We start from the raw sequence: 17,244 nt of genomic DNA on the forward strand, positions 1-17,244 counted from the left end.
TGCCGATTTGCTGCTGCCCTGGAAGGGCCCTTCCGGGCCGGCACCTCCCATGGCAACCATCCGCGGTGCCCAACCCAACTCCCGCGGCCGGGGCGCCTCTCGCGAGGCGGAGGCGGCGGAGGCGGCGGCGGGCCGGCCGGGTCCGCTCGGTCGGTTCCGCTACTCTCCGTGCCCGGTGAGGACCGCCCCCCGCTCACGGCACCACCGGCCCCGCCGCCGCCTGGGCCCGCCCTTCCCGGCGGCCTTCGCGCGCTCCCAGCAGCCCGCGCGGCGTCGCGCGGCAGGATGATCCACGAGCTGCTGCTGGCGCTGAGCGGGTACCCGGGAGCGGCCTTCACATGGAGCAAGCGCGGCGGCCTGCAGGTACGGACCGGGCCGGGCCGGACCGGCACGGCCCCCGGCCGGCCCCGCCCCGGCCTCACCGCTCTGCCCTCCTCCCCAGGTCTCTCAGGAGCTGCCGTTCCTGCACCCCAGCGAGACCAGCGTCCTGAACCGGCTCTGCCGCCTCGGCACCGACTACATCCGCTTCGCCGAGTTCGTGGAGCAGTACACGGGGCACGTGCAGCAGCAGCAGGTGGGGCCCCGCCGCCCCCGCGCGTGTAAAACCTCGCTCCCGGGAAGCGCCCCGTAGCGACCGCGGTCGCCGCGGACCGGCCGGGGCCTGCGAGCTGTGCGGGCCGCTCGTCCCGCGCTGCGGGCGGCGTCCTGCTGGGTGACGAGCCGAGCGTGAGCGCAAAGCGGCGCTGAAGTCGGCAGCGGTGCCCGGCACTTGCACATGCCCGCCCAAGAGCTAAATGTAACTCTGCTCCAGTAACTCTCCTTCTGGCAAACTCCTGTTTTTTTCTGGGCACTTTCTGGTGGGCCAGGGTGCATTTCCGCATGTTTGGACCACTGGCTGCTGGTGTAACACTGCACAGAAAGTCCGTTACTCTAGACCTGTGCTTAGGGAGCTGATGTAGATTTTAATGTTTGGTTTCAGGACCATCATCCATCTCAGCAAAACCAGAGTGGATTACATGGCATTTATTTGCGAGCCTTCTGCACGGGTCTTGATTCAGTGCTGCAGCCATATCGACAGGCACTACTTGACCTAGAACAAGAGGTAAAGGAGAGAGACTTTGGAACAAAGGGGTGTCCTGCTGCTGACAGGCTGTGGAAGGTTGTCATTTCTGCAATTAATAGGCTAAGTGGTAGTAGCTAAAGAGGAGGCATGGTATTTCCCTTTTCACATCAGGGTTGTTGTCCTGGGTTGAGCAATACAGGACTAACTTCTCTTCTAATGCTGGGGAGAACTCTACTTTTGGAAGACTGTAGTGTCTGAATTCGTGAAAATACTTACTTTGTAGCCAGGTAGGCTATGTCGGATTCAGCGTCTCAGTGTTTTCAAGCCTTGCCCGGTGCAGGGATGAGGAGGAGCGAGACCCGGGCATTTGATCCAGGCTGGCCAATGGGATTATTTCATACCATGAACATCGCCCTCAACAGAAATTAGAAAGTTTGCTGCATAGTTTCTCTCTCCCTTGATGGTGGTGGTCCAGAGAACTCTTTGCCCCAGTGCTGGACCCCTGAGCCCTTCCCTTCCTCCCAAAGCCGCAGCACTTGCGGTGTCCCATGTTTGCTGTCACTGCTGGGAGTGCATGGCTTCCTGCTGATATAATTGGCTGAGTGTAATTCTTGTATATCTTATATTAGTATCGGGATTAGTATCAATGCTGGTTCTTTATTATTATTGTTAATTATTTAGTCTTATCCTATTAAATCTATTTATATTTCAACCCTCATGTTTCATTGTGTTCCCCAATACCCCTTCCCGGGTGGGGAGGGGTCATCGGGTGATAGAATGATTGTTTAAACAACAATGAATTGTTATGGGTTTTCTCAAACCATAACAGATGTCTTCCAAATTATTCCTGTGAGGTGCCATTGTAAACGACTCTTCATTCTAATAAGTATTAAGTCCCCTCTACCTTTAATTCAGTAAGTGTCTCCTCTGCCTCGGAGTCCAGTGCTGTCTCAGACAATTGTCACTTCTGTTTTCAGTTGTGAAGGTTTTGATAAATCTCTGCTAGATTAGCAGCTGTCATACCTTGGGTACTGTCACCATCCAGGGGTTGTTATAGCCTAAAATGGGACACAGCCCCCCCCAATATGTGTGTGTGTGAGAAAAAGCTGTGGGAACTAAAGGTTTGGAATATAGAGTCAAACGTGCTTTTTTACTTATCCATATCTGATTTTAATTTTCATTAATTGGTTTGTTGCTCTTACAGTTTCTGGCTGACCCACATCTTTCTATCTCACATGTTAATTATTCCTTGGACCAGGTATGTCATATTAATAAACAGGTAGGGCTCTTTAGTTACTCTTATCGCTCCTTGAGTCTAATAAGAAAGTGTGTGGGATAAATAAGGGTTAGTCTGTCACGCCATGCCATTTCTTTTTAACGCCTCTACATTTGTAGTCCCTTAATCACGCTCAGGGGATCGCTTGCACTTTGACACAAAGCTTAGGTTGTTCACCTTGACCCCCGCATATTCCTCGCTGCCTGTGTTCAGCCTGAACAGCAGCTGCAATATAACAACTTCATGCATCTTGGCCCAGCAGAGGGAGGACATTCTTCCTAGAGATTTGTAGGTCATGTTTCTAATTTGTGGGCAAAGCCAGATGATAGTTTCATTAAATTATCGTAGTCAGCAGCTGTCCACACGTATTCAAGTGTAGTTTTTCTCTCCCCCTTGCATAGCAACCACATTCAATGTTTTGTTCTGCAGTTTCAGTTACTCTTCCCCTCTGTGATGGTCATGGTGGAACAGATCAAGACTCAGAAGGTACAGTAAAATTGTATCTAGTTTCTCTTAACAAGTTTCCTCTTTAGATGATAAAGTTCTTTCTGCCCCCATCCCGGACCTTTAATACTAGGAAAGAATGTGGTTTCAGTAATGGGTGCCCTTTTCCTAGTACTACTGTAAGTATTGAATAACTATTTTGCAAATCCATTTACACTGGATTTGACTTTTTCATTATCAGTGTGATCTTTGATGACTTGCATTTTATAATCACAATACATTTCATAGTATGAGATGCTGCTGGTTGGAGTTTCTTCGTCTCTGAGTCTGTCTTCTCCCACCATCACCTGAAAAAAAAAAAAAAAGGCAGAAGCTAATGTTTCAGAATCCAGAGGTGCTTACTTCTCATTAAGGGAAATTTTGGAGAGAAGCTTGGGTGTAGTCACACGTACAAGGTCTCTTTCTTCACTACATGGAGTACATTACATCTTTCTTTCTGTAAGACTTGTGCAGCTCGTTAAGGTATTTTCTTGTTAGCCGAAAGTGTAATGTTTAAGTGTCTGAAAAGTTCAGTACAGATCCCAATAACGGACCTAGTCTAACTGTGTTTTCTTTCTGCAGATTCATGGATGTCAGATATTGGAGACAGTCCACAAACATAGCTGTGGGGGGCTGCCTCCTGTTCGCAGTGCTCTTGAAAAGTATGTAGATAGAGTAAAGCTATTATTTCATTCTCCTGTAGTAGCTGGAGTTAGTGTCAAAGCGTTTATCTTAGTTGCGTGAACAGTACATGCAAAACAGGCTTGCGTGATGGAAAAGCAGGAGTAGCATGCAAGGAAAACTACCACAGTCCCCATTATTTATCTAAAGTAGGCTTATGGTAGGACTTAAGGCTGAGGAAAGTTCAGACCCTACATTTTTTCCTTCTTTCGAGGTCTACGTGAACTGTTTTGCGTATGATAGACCTGTTACTGTTTTTTGATCCTTCAAAAGGATAAATGTGACTGAGTGAGAGTTGCTAGGTTTGTACATCCTTAGGGAGAAAGTCAGACCACTTAAAAGATAAATTGTGTTCATGCTGATATGGTAATTGAGTAGAAACAGCAGGACTGGGAAGCCACTGCAAACTTACTTATACTTCTGTATACTAGCAGATCTCTTCGTTTTGTTTTGCAAGTGGTCGGCCCATCCACCTTTCACTGTTTAAAAAAAAAAAAAAATTCCACATTAGCTGTTTAGCACTTGCCATATTGCCTGGCTTACTAACTGGACTTTCCAGAATGATGTACAATGAGGTTTTGATTACTGCGTGCGAAGGCCTCACTGTCTGTTTCTCTTCACCTCAGGATTCTGGCAGTGTGTCATGGAGTCATGTATAAGCAGCTCTCTGCCTGGATGCTGCATGGATTGCTGCTAGACCAACACGAAGAGTTCTTTATCAAACAGGGCCCCTCTTCTGGAAACGTCCCTAGCCAACCTGAAGAAGATGACGATGACCTAGGAATTGGGGGGCTTACAGGAAAACAGCTACGAGAACTGCAGGACCTGGTAAGACTGCAAGTCACAGCTTGGCATCCTTTGGGAATCCTTAGGGAATGAAAGAAGAAATATATTGTCTTCCGCTTCAGTGCAAGCTATGCTAAAGCGGACACAGATTGAGACCAGGCAGGATGGCCTTTCCTTTCTTGCACAACTGTTTGTTGTGCAAATGTTAACTATCAGGGTAACACTACTGACATTACTGGGGAAAAATGTGCTATATCAGTCAAGAGGCTGCTAGGAACATGTCAAAGGCGCTAAGTTAAGCAAGGGAGCGACCTGCCACTATACTGGTGAAATGTGGTAACTCCTCGTGTAGACAGCACACCGTTCGAGTGCCCTCGTGCAAAGCAGCTTTCTCAATGGAGTAACCTGCGCTTTGTGCAGCTGATTAGTGCCTGCATCAGGGACCAGTGAGGAGCAACTGCCACTCTGTAAATTCACACTCCACTGTGAGAAAACATTTCGTGGACACCCATGGTGTTGGTGTGCTGCATGCAGCTTGGCTGTGAAGACACAGAAGATTCACCCACGAAACACCCTGCGTTTCTTACTAAGTGCCCTGTACAAACAGTCCCTGCTGAGGACAGGCTACACACAGGCAAAACCAAGGGAAAACTTTAAAAGGCAGTTAGTGAAAAAAATCTATTATTTCCCTATATTGGATATAGGAAGAATGTGAAAATTGGTGAGTCTGCTACATCCATGCTGGAAAATGTAGGCATTGAGAAAATAACACCGAGAACGGTGTTAACTCTTCTTCAGTATTGACTAACAGTGTTGGCAATTCATCAGTCAGAGAGTAAAATAAGAAATCCTGAGTTGATAGGACAGACTGATAAAATACTTGGGTATTTCCTCATGTAAAAGTGTCAGAAGAACCTTAAGAAAAGAATTGCCAACATCAATTCACGTCCGTATACAAACTCGTACTGAATTGTCCTATTAAAAGAAGAATTCTGTAGATGGCAAATCTTCTCAAAAATCTGTTAGCACAGTGTTTTTTGGATTATGGCCTAATGAACCTAATTCTCCAATAACAAGAAAGCTGAATGAAATAACCAGTATTGCTTCCCTGAAGGAAAATCTTGCCTCTATACTTGGAGTTCTTTATTAATACACTCAGAAAAAAGTTAATAACTTACTGTATTGTTTTAAACACCTTTCACAGGAACTGAGAAAATTGCCTAATTCATGCTAGCAAGCCTTCAGATCTTTCACCTCTTGGGTTACTAGTGGAAGTGTTTATATTTTGCCCGTATCACAAGTGTTCTAGCAGCATTAAAACATAGCAGTGGGTATAGGGGAGGATTATATTTGGTAATACTAATTAATATTGTTATGGCTGCAAAAAAAAATAATGTAATGCAGTGGCAATAAAAATCCCTTTTGCTGATGTAACGTTATCTTTTGGAGAGCCAATTTGCTGCTGTTCCACAAAGATTTAACTTCTCCTTTTCCCACTTCTGCTCCTCTCTCTGATGAAAGCAACATCTTCTCTCGGGAGCTCTGCTTGTGTCCCGGAAGTATAAAGGAGTTTGTAGGCTTACTTAAACGATGCAAATCGTGTTTGCTACCTTTCTGCTTACTTCCAATGTACTTGGATTCCCCCTCCCACACGTCCCTTCCCCCTTTATACGCCTTTTCTATCTGGCTTACTCACACTTTTTTTTGCTTGATTTCTTTTCCCTGTGGTCTGTGGCAGCGTTTGATTGAGGAGGAGAACATGTTAGCTCCATCTCTAAAACAGTTTTCTCTGCGAGTAGAAATGCTGCCTTCGTACATTCCTGTGCGGGTTGCTGAGAAAATCCTCTTTGTGGGAGAATCTGTACAGATGTTTGAGAATCAAAATGTTAACCTGACCAGAAAAGGTAAGGAACATCTTTCTTGCAGCCTTTGCTCAGTTACGAGTCACTGACAAGTATCTTCCAAAATGCTGTATTAACGAGTTCCTCAACAGTCGCTGACTATTGGCTGATATTCTTCAGAACATAGGGATGGTTGTCTCTGGACAGAGCAGCAGTCCCAGTGTTCTTATCTTGAGCTTGTCTATGCAAAAGTACTCAAATGACTTGAGCGACATTGCAGAGAACAAAGGACCAATTCAACTGGAGTGTTTTTTTGCCTTAGGAGAAGTGAAAAGAAAGGAGGTGAAAAGAAATTGGTCTTCTAGCTTAGTTGGTAAAAAACCAAACAAATAAGTAAATAAATCCCCAAGTTCAAGCAGTAGGATAGATTTGAAAGGGGTGGGGGTAGATGGAGAGCCAAACCAACCGATTAATGTGGTAGAAAAGTTGTGGGTACAAAGATCTAGCTCAGTCCTGGGAAAAGGGCCGTTGGTGGCAATCATTTATGTAGAAGATATTTTGTGTTTTACTGATACTACAGCACTGCCATGTCACGTGTCTGTACTGTAACTGTACTTTGAGGCCTCCTCAACTTCACGTTTCTCGCCAGACGTGAGACGGTGCTGCCTGGACAGCCGTTCTGCCCTGCTGTGCTGGAAGGGGTCTGCGCTTCTCCAAATGCCATTCCTTTTTATCGTCCAAAACGCTTTTCTCATTGCTTCACAGGCTCCATCCTAAAAAACCAGGAGGACACTTTTGCAGCAGAGCTACATCGACTCAAACAGCAACCGCTCTTTAGTTTGGTGGACTTTGAATCAGTGGTTGACTGGATACGGAGCACTGTTGCCGAGGTCAGGATCCTGGGCAGGATGACTACTATACGGGCTGAGGGGCTCCTCACTTCAGTGAATGACTGGGAGAAGAAGTGTGATCTTTAGAATCGGTGATTGAACAAGCATGTGAACACTGCAGGTGGCTTTCATGTTCTTACAGGGCTCAGAGCTTCATGTTACCCCAACTTCTGGTGACAAAAGGACATTAACAAATACTGTTCACTTTCATGGGGGGAAGAAGGGAATTCTTTTAATTATTTTTTTTACTTCACTTCAACAACTTCAGAACTTTTCATCACACTTTCAGCATACTGGATGGTGTCTCACTGGACAAATTCTTTGCTCTGGCAGTTTTTAATCTTTTTTTAATTTGGGGCAGGGGAGAAACCTGAGAAGATGAGGAGGTTAGAGAAGTGAGATAAGAGCTTCAGTGGAACTGATTTCCTGAGAGTTTGTTTAATCTTTGTCATGGGTCTTCACGTTTCTTGGGCAGTTTTTTGCTGGTGTACATCAAGAATGTTGTAACTAGGAGCGTGGGCTGCCTAAATGCAGGAATCTTGGTGTGTTCTCTTGTGCTTTATATAGCATTTTATATAGGTGCTTTTTTTGCATACATAACAAGTATTTTAAAACAGCTGCTGTTCTCACTGAATGGGTTTAGATAAATCTGAGAGAAGGTTTCTTTTGTTTTGTTTTTTGTTTCCTCACTAGCATCTTTGGAAACTCATGGTGGAGGAATCAGATTTAATAGGACAACTGAAGGTAATGTAACTGATAACTCGTTTTTGCTAAGGCAGCTTAATTCAATTTCTTCCTTTCTTCGTGGCTGTTGCCCATTAAATGCTTCACTGTATCAGATTCCGCGCTTCCTTCTTTTAGGTAAAGCTGTTTTCATTTTCCAGGTCTCAAGAATGAGCACTGAGTGATAGAACTTGGTCAGAGACAGAGTTAGAGGGGTATGTGTATGTGGTTTTGTGGTTTGCATCTTGAAGCAAAGCCACCATAGATTTTTTGGGCACTGGATGAAATTCATAGCTCTCCAGCGGTGTTTTGAAACGGCAGAGGTTGTCCAAGCAATAATAAAAATGGATGCTACCAGCTAGGATGCTTGAAATTTCTGCTCAGTTTTTGATGTGCTTACATACAAAAAAATTATCTCCACAGATTATAAAAGACTTTTACCTTTTGGGAAGAGGTGAGCTGTTTCAGGCTTTCATTGACACTGCACAGCACATGTTAAAAACACCACCTACGGCTGTAACTGAACATGGTGAGTGTTACTCATTCACTTACCAAACTGCCCTCGCTGTGGTATAGCAGGAAAATGGTTAGCCACGTCCACATCCAGTACCGCAGGGCTCTGTCTTACCTTCTAGATGTTGTCATTAGTTTTGAAAGATCAGCACTTGTCAGTTAGAACGACTCACAGAGTGGGTAAAAATAACATCGCAGAAACTTTCAGGTGGCAGGTCTCTTTCCATATTTGAAACTGGAATTAAATGAAAATAACATGTCAGTGTTGTCTTTTATGGCCAAACGTAAGTAATTAATGGGTGCAGTTTGCACTAGATGCATCATCTTGTGCTGCTCTCTGTGCTCTCTCGTCAGATGTCAACGTTGCATTTCAGCAGTCTGCTCATAAGGTACTGTTAGATGATGACAACCTTCTTCCTCTGCTTCACTTAACCATTGAGTATCATGGAAAGGAACATAAAGGTATCTACTTGCATTTTTAGTAGTGAGTTAAGAGGGGAGATGCTGACCTTGTGTTCGAGTCTTATTCCATACCCTTTCCTGAAGTTAAAGAAATATTAACTTTGTTCCCTTTGCAGCCCTATGTGATGGCCTAGCCTGTTTTGGCTCTTCTTATCCTGTTCTTTCCCCTTTTCTTCCTTGCCATGCTCGTCTTGACTGAGAAGACACCTTAATTCAGCACCTCATTTGGTTTCAGATATTTCTCAGACTCGTGAAGGGCCTTCCCGGGAGTTATCTCCACGTGAAGCCCCCGCATCTGGATGGGCAGCGCTGGGCCTTTCTTACAAAGTTCAATGGCCACTGCACATTCTCTTTACTCCCGCTGTTCTGGAGAAGTAAGTATGGTCTCTGTATATTCATCTGTAGGTTCCCTGATCTCAGGCACTCACTAATGGGTTTTTTTCCTCTCAGTGGAGAGAAAGGTAGAGCTATAGTACTTTAGCGTGCTCCTTGAACCTTGAAATTACTCTTTCCACTTACTCTTATGGAGGGTACTTGTTGGTACTTGCTGTAAGGACAGTAAGACCTGCCAGATGATGACAGATCTGCACTACTTTATGAGCAGTGCTACTTCGACAAAACATTGTCAGCTCTTGCCTCTTATGGTGAAATTAACCTTGTATCGTAAGCAATACAGGCAGAAATCTGTTTCTCTGAGATGGGCCATCACCTGACCTACCCTGTCTGTTGGCAGGCAGCCACCTCCTGTTTCTTTTTCCAGTCTTGCATTGTTATGTTGTCCACTACCTGCACCCAAGGAAGATTTTAATCTTAAACAACTTTATATTTTTTGACTGTAGGTACAATGTTGTGTTCAAATACCTGCTGAGCGTGCGACGAGTCCAGGCTGAGCTACAGCACTGCTGGGCTCTCCAGATGCAGCGCAAACACCTGAAATCCAACAGAACTGATGCCATCAAGTGGCGCCTGAGGGATCACATGGCTTTCCTTGTGGACAATCTTCAGTATTATCTGCAGGTCAGGATTATAGAGAAAGGTAAACCATATCAGTTAAAGAGGAACTGGCAGAAATTCATGGAGGGAGCACAGAAGTCCCATCTTTCAGGGTTCGGATTCTTTGTACTTTAAGGAAATCAGGATTTCCTTTGAAACAAGTCTGGAACTTTCTCCATGTTCCCAGACCTAGCACTACAATCATAAAGCTTTTGGACTTGTGAATCAGTGAGTGTTACTGGAAATACAGGAGTTTTGGCTCTCCAGTGCTACTAAGCATTAGTGAAAAGCCACAGTTGCCTCTGAAGTAGCATCGTTAAGATACTATCCTGGCTGCTTCTCTTGCCTCTTTAAGTGACAAGTTGTTTTCAGAGTGTGGGGTTTGTTTGGTTGTTTTTTTGGTTTTTTTTTTTGGGGGGGGGTCGTTTTGTTGTTTTTTTTCTTTTTCTTTTAAGAGTTGAGAGAAGCCATACCCTCACCATTTGAAGTAAAAAAGAGACTTCTCAAATGTAAACACCGGTTACTAGTAAAATGATATTGTGAGAATTACACATCATTTTGTTAATAGCCATAACAGCTGAATTGAGGGTCTGGCTTTCTGAATTCTCCAGAGTAATCTGGCTGAGCTTCTGCACTGCAGCCGCTGCCCTGAGACTCCAGATAGTATCTCCCAGTGTAAAATTCAGAGATGACCACAATCAAATACTTTTGTTTACATGCTAGCTATATACTTTTTCAATAGTTAATCTTAAAGAACGTGACCGTTTCCTTTTCTACTTAGATAATACTTAGGCATCAAAAATTGTTGTTCCTCCCCCCTCATTACGTACTACTGTTGTATGTAATTCCCCCTTGAGGAGGCAGAGAGAAGGCGATCATCAGCCTCTACGGTAAGAGTAGCAATAAGGAAATTAGGTTTCTTACACAAAACTTCTGTCTGGTCTGAAGTACTCCCATTCCTTAAGATACTAATTGAGATTTCTTTACACATCCATCAGGTGGATGTACTGGAATCTCAGTTCTCACAGCTTCTGCAGCAGATAAATGCCACACGAGATTTTGAGAGTATACGATTGGCTCATGATCATTTCTTGAGTAATCTGTTGGCTCAGTCTTTCATCCTCCTAAAACCTGTAAGTATGTCTTGTTTCCACCTTTTCCTACCAATTCTCCAACTACCCTAAGAAACACACCTTTTTGAACAGATATGACAGACCATCTCTGCAGAGCAGACTACAATTCTAGGAATAAAGCAAGTATAAACTAGAACAGGTGATTGCATTAAGATCACTTACTTTACAGTTGGTGACTGTGGATGCTGAATTCCAGGCACTTCTAAATCAAGATTATTCCAATGTTCAGTCAACCTGATTAACTTGAACTTCATTGCTATGTTAGGGAATTTTATTAAAGAATTACTAATTAGCATAGTGCTGGGAACTGTACTCCTGAGGGACTCATGCTGAAATGCATTAGATTAGGAAAAATTCCCTCTCATACACTTTAGAGGATAAAAATAGTTGAGGTGTTCCTGAGTGGACTTTAAGGGTGTTTTTAATTGTTGTTTTTGTACAAAAAACATGTTACGGTGTTGCTGGTATTTTTATTAAACACGTAGCCTCACAAGATTATTCCCACAGAAGGTTGGTATCAATGAAACACAGCCATACCGCAGATCTTGTCTGTTTCGCTCGGGCTATGCGGCTACAGCATAAAGGTGGCAGAATACAAATTGTCCTGTCTGGAACTTTTAAGTGACCCAGTAGTTATGTCTGTGAGGCGTTTGGGCTTTCTTAACACTCTTGGACGTAAGTTACCTTGATCAGCTAATACAGAAGAAATTCCAAGTTTTATGAACAGTGAAACCAAGGCCTAGAACCACAGCTTTTGCTGTTCTTTATTCTTCCTTCTCAATCCTGAAACTGCAGTTTCCCCAATGATGTCTGCAAAAGATTGGGGTGAGTGGAAAGATAAAGCAAAACATTCAAGTCCTTTTTCCATAGAAAACTTACAAAAATGCTACAGGTGCTTTAACATCTTCCTTACTGATTGAAAAATATGGTATCCGCAGCTTTCATATTCAAGATGTTGCAACTTTTCAGGTACTAGGAACAGCTTTCTCTCGGTTTGAGCTCTGTCTAAACTACTGTCTTGTACTTTTTATCCCATGCAGGTTTTCCACTGCTTAAATGAAATTCTGGATCTTTGTCATAGTTTTTGTTCTCTGGTCAGTCAGAATCTGGGTCCATTAGATGAACGGGGAGCTGCACAACTCAGCATTTTGGTGAAGGTGAATCTGTGTTTATATGGACCTATTCTCCCGTGCAAACATTTGCCCAAGCAGTCATCTTGGCTTTAACAGCTGTAGAACAGGAGTGAGTTTAAGCTGAGGCCTTCTATATGAGTGCTTGCAATGATCTTAATTTATCAACTGTTCCCGTGTCAAAAATTCTGTGTGCACAGAGGAGGAACGTGAGCAGATATTCAGGAATTACCCTATTGGAATGGAAAGCAGATAGCTCTCAGCCTGTACCTCTGCCCCTCCCTTTGGATACCTGACGCCTAATAATTCTTGTGGCTGACGGCTTACCTTATACTGGATCACAAGCATCACTTCTCTTGCGGTGATTCTTCTGTTCAGGCTGTTAAAGGATTGTTTAGGCAGGAACAGAGATGAAAGGCTTGCTTGCTTGCTTTCTCTCTTGAGAGTGCCCAGGACTGACTTCTTCTAATTTGTAGGGATTCAGTCGTCAGTCATCACTTCTCTTCAAGATTCTCTCGAGTGTTCGCAACCATCAGATAAACTCTGACTTAGCTCAACTGCTGCTACGCTTGGATTATAACAAATACTACACCCAGGCTGGAGGAACCTTGGGCAGGTAGGAATATCTTCAGGGTTGGCTGTAGCATTATCCCGGGTTACGTGAAGTATGAAGTGATCTAAATGATCATAAGTCATTTTTATTGATTGTGTAAGCCAAAATAATTAGAAGCAAACAGAAAAGTAACGAACCGTGAATTAACTTTTGGTTTTCATATGCTTTGTCCCCTTCAAGTTTGTTTTGGTATGAAGTTGAACTAACTGCTGGCTCATGCTGCCTGAAAAATGCTGATGGGGGTTAATAAAGGGAGTTCCTTTCAACACATAGTTAATGTTGTACCCTTCTCTTGCAGTTTTGGGGTTTAAGCACCAAGACCTTTTCTTCAGGCTGCGACCAACAGCACATCAAGCAGCGGAGACTGGTGCTCTTGGAGACTTTGCACTGAACTGAATCTTTCGTTGCAGCTGTCTCTTGCCTGGTGAACCACTGTTTCAGAAGGAATTGGCAAGAAGTGCCGCTTGTGTGAAGCTGCCCATTGATTGCAGAAAGCTACTCCATTTTTTATGAACTAGTAAACACATGCTTTCTGCAGCCCTGCATGTACTTACGAATCTTTCTAGGGAGGCAGTCTGTGCCTCTATGGAAAGTGAAAAAGCAACAAGAATTGTGATGTCTTGACTCTTCAGCTGGATTATAGTCCTTTGCAGGGTGGAGTACGAAGGAAGTGGTCTGTTGTTCTTGACTACGAATGAAGTGCTGGCTGTATTCTGAAGTTCCACTTGTGCAGTACACAATGTCTGCTAATCAAATACCTCTAGGTAAATGAAAGGACTGCACCAGCAGTTTGAAGTAAAGGGGGAGGGAAGAAGGACTATATTTTAAGAGTCTCTTCTCATGCAATGCACTGTTCTAGCATATCTGTATAGGTAACGGAGCCACTAGTGATGTCATGTGCTTTCTCTATAAAACTTAGATTTTGTGTGCTAAAATTATGCACATGAAGACAGAAGCAGGAGCTTTGCCAGCAGGAGGAGATGTGTACTTTGACTAGGGCAGAAAAGTGGGCTAGAACTAAAACTAAGGAGAAACTTAACTAGGAGGCCAGCTCCAACTGTAGTCTTCATTCAAGAGTATTTAGAATGCTACTAGTGACTATTCTTCTGAACCAAAATAAAACCATCTTGTCATGCAATTATGTGGAATATTGTCAATGTCTGCGCAAGCACAACGGGACTGGAGTGGCACAGCATTCTATCTCAGTGCAAAGCAGTATCTGGCAGGAACTTGCACATTACTCAAATTTCCTAGCCTTGTGGTAACAGACTGTCTTGCTGTAAGTCCATTTGGATGACCAGCAGAAGAGAGCCCTCCAGTCTGTCACCGGGGTGTCGATCAGGTTCCCCAGTTTGAACATAAAGGCTGCCAGGAAGCCAGCCTTCCCCTCGAGGGGCTGGTATTCTCACAGTAGCCGAAGCTCCCAAGAAAGTTAGGTGTCATTGGAGGAAGAAGTCCTCTCTGCTCACTCAGAAAGAGGCATTAACAGACAGCATGGGTAAGGCCTGGCATCTCCAGTGCACTACAACCACATGTGCCCGATGCAAAGTTAAAAAACCTGTGACCATGAAAAAAGCTAAAAAGCTGGAGAAAGGCTGTTGGAAGTTTGGATATGGTATTTACAGACTAACACAGTCAGAAGGTGACTGAGCTAGGAAATGATCGGGGAAAAGACACGCATCAAGAAAAACTTACTTTTGAAGCAGGGGACTAAATACCGCAATACAAGGCTGGAGGGAGGCCTGGGTACACTATACCTTGGGCCTATAGCATTGTTAGAGTGAAGAGCTGTCAAACTCAGCTTTTGCCTTTATGCCAGCTGACAGCTAAGATAAAGTCCCCAGCTGTGAATGCAGCAGCTCAAAAGCAGGTATTTACCCCATTGCCATTTAAACAAAGATACACAGCACTTACATACTTCGCCTCTCAGTCTCCCAGCAGTTTAGTTGTCCTAGGTCCCTCTGTCTCTCTCTCTACTTAGGTAGCACCAGTCTGCACTAAGGAAGGTTAATACCTATATAGTCACAACAGGAAAAAAACAGAGGTAGCCAAAACAAAATGACATTTCCATCCTATAAATTCTTACCAGTCACTTCAGCAGCATCTTGATTAAATTAATGGAAAATAACAACAGCAAGATGGAGGAGTACACAACATGCTATTCTTCCAACAAACCAAAGTGCTGCCGCTACTGCCCTGAACTTGGTCACAGGGTATTCGCTTCTGTAAATACAGGCTGCCAGTTAAGAACACCTTTCCCTTCCTTTATAATTGACCTGCGTTGAAGTCGGCCTTTACTGAAAGTAGAATATTAGTGCTATTCAGCTCAGAAACATAAGCATTTCTTTTCTCTCTGCCCTCTTTCTCTGTAGGCGTGGCCCTGGAATAAGTTTAGATAAAGGAGGAGTCCCAGCAGCTACCACAAGAGATTGAACATTTATTTCATCATAAAAGTCCAGCAGATAAAACTATATACAGTAATCCATGCACACTGTCCAATTACACAAACATTTAAAACCTGATTAAAACACAGTCTGCACAACAGCGGGACAGCAAGGCAAAGTTTTAGATTAGTGGGGGACATAATCATGTTTATAGTGTGGATGCTTGTTGTAGCCTACTCTCTCCCCAGCAATAAGGCTCTGGATCACCCACTCCTGCGAGACAACGGGCAGCCGTAAAGCTTCTGCACACTTCAAGACACCAGCTGGGCAGGAAAAATCAGTCACCACCACGTCATAAACGCCCAAAGCAACATCTGTACAGGAGGAAAGACAGGCATCTGTCAGTAGAGAAAAAGGATCTTCTCTGCAGCAGAAGACCAGTGTGTTTCACCACTATGCATCTCTTCTATGTTCTCTCATTCCTAGCCAGTGAATTCTCTTTGTAAAAGCCAAGTCATGCTCTAGTGCAACACTGCACCTTGCAAGTAAGAGATTCCCTCTACTCCAGATAGAAATTAGCAGAAAACCAGTAGCCAACATTGCAGGCAGGACTAGATAACCATGAGTCCTGACCTCATGCTGTGAGTGCGAGGACCTACGTCCCATACAGAGATGGAGAGAGTCGAGTTCAGAAGGACAAGGAAACAAGATTTTAGTGGTCTATAGAAGGTCCAGGAGCAACTCTTGCCTATTTCCCCCTTTCAGCATAGGCTGGAAGCTGATGGCTTGTATCCTGAATTGCTGCAGCATCTCCTTCTCCAGAAGGCAGGTCTTGTAGATGTTTGAGATTATATTCAACCAGAGAGCTAGCGTCTGCACTTGGCCTCCTTTATGCTTGTAGACTACCTAGTAAACCATCCTAAATGGTTTTAAACCATGCTAGAGGCCACAGTGGCATGGGATTCTCACTACTAAGCCTGAGAAAGTGGCCAGTGAGTACCTTTGTTGTGAGCATTTGAATAATGCTGTTTAACAGATGCTGCTCCCCCCGTCATGAGGATTTCAGACCACAGATCCAGGAAGTTCTGCTGCTGGTCTGACACCAGGAGAACCTTCAGGTTATGGAATGGGTTTTCTCGTGGGTGCCTGCAGAAGAAAGAAGCGAGAAATGCAGACTGCTAAGAATATCTAGTAGTCTGAGACTTTATTTGAGGACCATTATCTACTTGCAGTCACCAGGTTGGCTCCCATATTGTTTTTTTAATATCATGCATACAATGACCTGCTCTCTTACCACGCTCTCCTGAAATACTTGGAACAATTACCCTCTGTTTATAGATAGTACAACAGAGCTAGACAACATTGATATGGGGGGGTGCAGCAGACTAAATCCAAAATCAGGCTGAACTCCTCCTTAATCCTGAACCACCTTTTCTGTGCATATCCCAAATGCCTCAGCTTTGTCAGGGCTAAGCAGGCAGGCACCAGTCTCCTGCCCAAAAGCCCAGAGATTTATCAACTGCTTTTGTCTGCCCCTCATCTTGCCTGAGGAGTCCAACCCGAAGACTGCTCTCTCAGAACAGACCTCCTGGATTAGATTCCATAGAAGATGCAGAAGCCGGCTTCAAAACATACCAAAGGAAACAGAAATTGCAGTAGTATCACCCTCCTTTATCCATTTCTGAGCAATTAGAGAAGTCAGCCAAGCGTGTGGGAAGCCTTGCATGAATTCAGTCTGCCTCATGAGAATGACATCCTTCTTGCTTACCACGAGACTGTCTTTTTTTGTGTATATGGCACCCTGTACATGTGTATATTTTTATGTATATAGTACCTTGGCATTAGAGGTCACTGTAAATCCAAGGAAAGAAATGGGAGGGCTGTTCCTGTATGGAAGGGAAAGCATGGGGAGCAGTACTAGGGACACCTTCACTACTTGTAGTATTCAAGAGCCTCCCAAGTGTAACAGTTCTCTCTGATTAAATCCTCAGTTTGTGGACTCAGATCATGGTTATCTGGCACTTACCACTCTAGCAACTTTTGCTCCTGGAGGCTATAACCAGCTGGCAAAAGGTAATTCCGATAATTTTGAAGCTGGTTAGCGTGACAGCTATCATGGACCCAGATATGAGACACACAAGGGATCCCTCTGGCAAGGCACAGCAAGTATTTCCGAGTTCGACAATGCTGGTCCGCAATTAAAAGACACTGATATGCTGCATTACACTTCAGGGGAGACAAAGAGGCATGTAAACAGGAGACAATGCTTGCAA

The 17,244-nt window shown here is 44.1% G+C and overlaps 2 protein-coding genes and 1 long non-coding RNA gene across 9 annotated transcripts in view; 1 reads left to right on the plus strand and 2 right to left on the minus strand.

The window, feature by feature from the left end:
• Positions 1 to 200: 200 nt before the first annotated feature.
• On the plus strand, positions 201 to 13,751 carry TUBGCP4 (tubulin gamma complex associated protein 4). Its single transcript, XM_054214010.1, has 18 exons — positions 201 to 363; positions 443 to 574; positions 980 to 1,102; positions 2,268 to 2,321; positions 2,769 to 2,825; positions 3,405 to 3,484; positions 4,130 to 4,331; positions 6,028 to 6,193; positions 6,896 to 7,020; positions 7,714 to 7,764; positions 8,167 to 8,272; positions 8,611 to 8,718; positions 8,954 to 9,092; positions 9,558 to 9,735; positions 10,710 to 10,844; positions 11,885 to 12,001; positions 12,451 to 12,590; positions 12,886 to 13,751. The coding sequence occupies exons 1-18, from the start codon at positions 286 to 288 to the stop codon at positions 12,896 to 12,898; spliced, it is 2,004 nt and encodes a 667-aa protein (XP_054069985.1). The 5' UTR covers positions 201 to 285; the 3' UTR covers positions 12,899 to 13,751.
• Positions 1,967 to 6,112, minus strand: LOC128914666 (uncharacterized). Its single transcript, XR_008468385.1, has 3 exons — positions 5,986 to 6,112; positions 3,916 to 3,982; positions 1,967 to 3,130 (listed from the first exon to the last, which is right to left on the minus strand). It is a non-coding gene; the product is annotated as an uncharacterized LOC128914666 (long non-coding RNA).
• A 1,095-nt stretch (positions 13,752 to 14,846) lies between the features above and the next one.
• TP53BP1 (tumor protein p53 binding protein 1) overlaps positions 14,847 to 17,244 on the minus strand; it is a 34,130-nt gene continuing 31,732 nt past the window's right edge. For 3 of the 7 annotated variants that reach the window (XM_054214004.1, XM_054214006.1, XM_054214007.1), the window contains 3 exons: positions 16,998 to 17,197; positions 15,972 to 16,117; positions 14,847 to 15,345 (listed from right to left, as the gene is read on the minus strand). In XM_054214004.1, the coding sequence (XP_054069979.1) occupies positions 15,158 to 15,345; positions 15,972 to 16,117; positions 16,998 to 17,197 (534 nt within the window). In that variant the 3' untranslated portion in view covers positions 14,847 to 15,157. The remainder of the gene's footprint in view (positions 15,346 to 15,971; positions 16,118 to 16,997; positions 17,198 to 17,244) is intronic. The other 4 variants (XM_054214003.1, XM_054214008.1, XM_054214009.1 and 1 more) reach the window with 4 other exon arrangements.

Source organism: Rissa tridactyla, chromosome 9 (assembly GCF_028500815.1).
Source record: "Rissa tridactyla isolate bRisTri1 chromosome 9, bRisTri1.patW.cur.20221130, whole genome shotgun sequence".
Classification (NCBI taxonomy): Eukaryota; Metazoa; Chordata; class Aves; order Charadriiformes; family Laridae; genus Rissa; species Rissa tridactyla.

Coding starts and splice junctions, on each gene's coding strand:
- TUBGCP4 (XM_054214010.1), top strand. CDS start 286: ATGATCCACGAGCTGCTGCTGGCGCTGAGCGGGTACCCGGGAGCGGCC. Junction 575..979: donor GGCACGTGCAGCAGCAGCAG/GTGGGGCCCCGC, acceptor GTTTGGTTTCAG/GACCATCATCCATCTCAGCA. Junction 1,103..2,267: donor TACTTGACCTAGAACAAGAG/GTAAAGGAGAGA, acceptor TTGCTCTTACAG/TTTCTGGCTGACCCACATCT.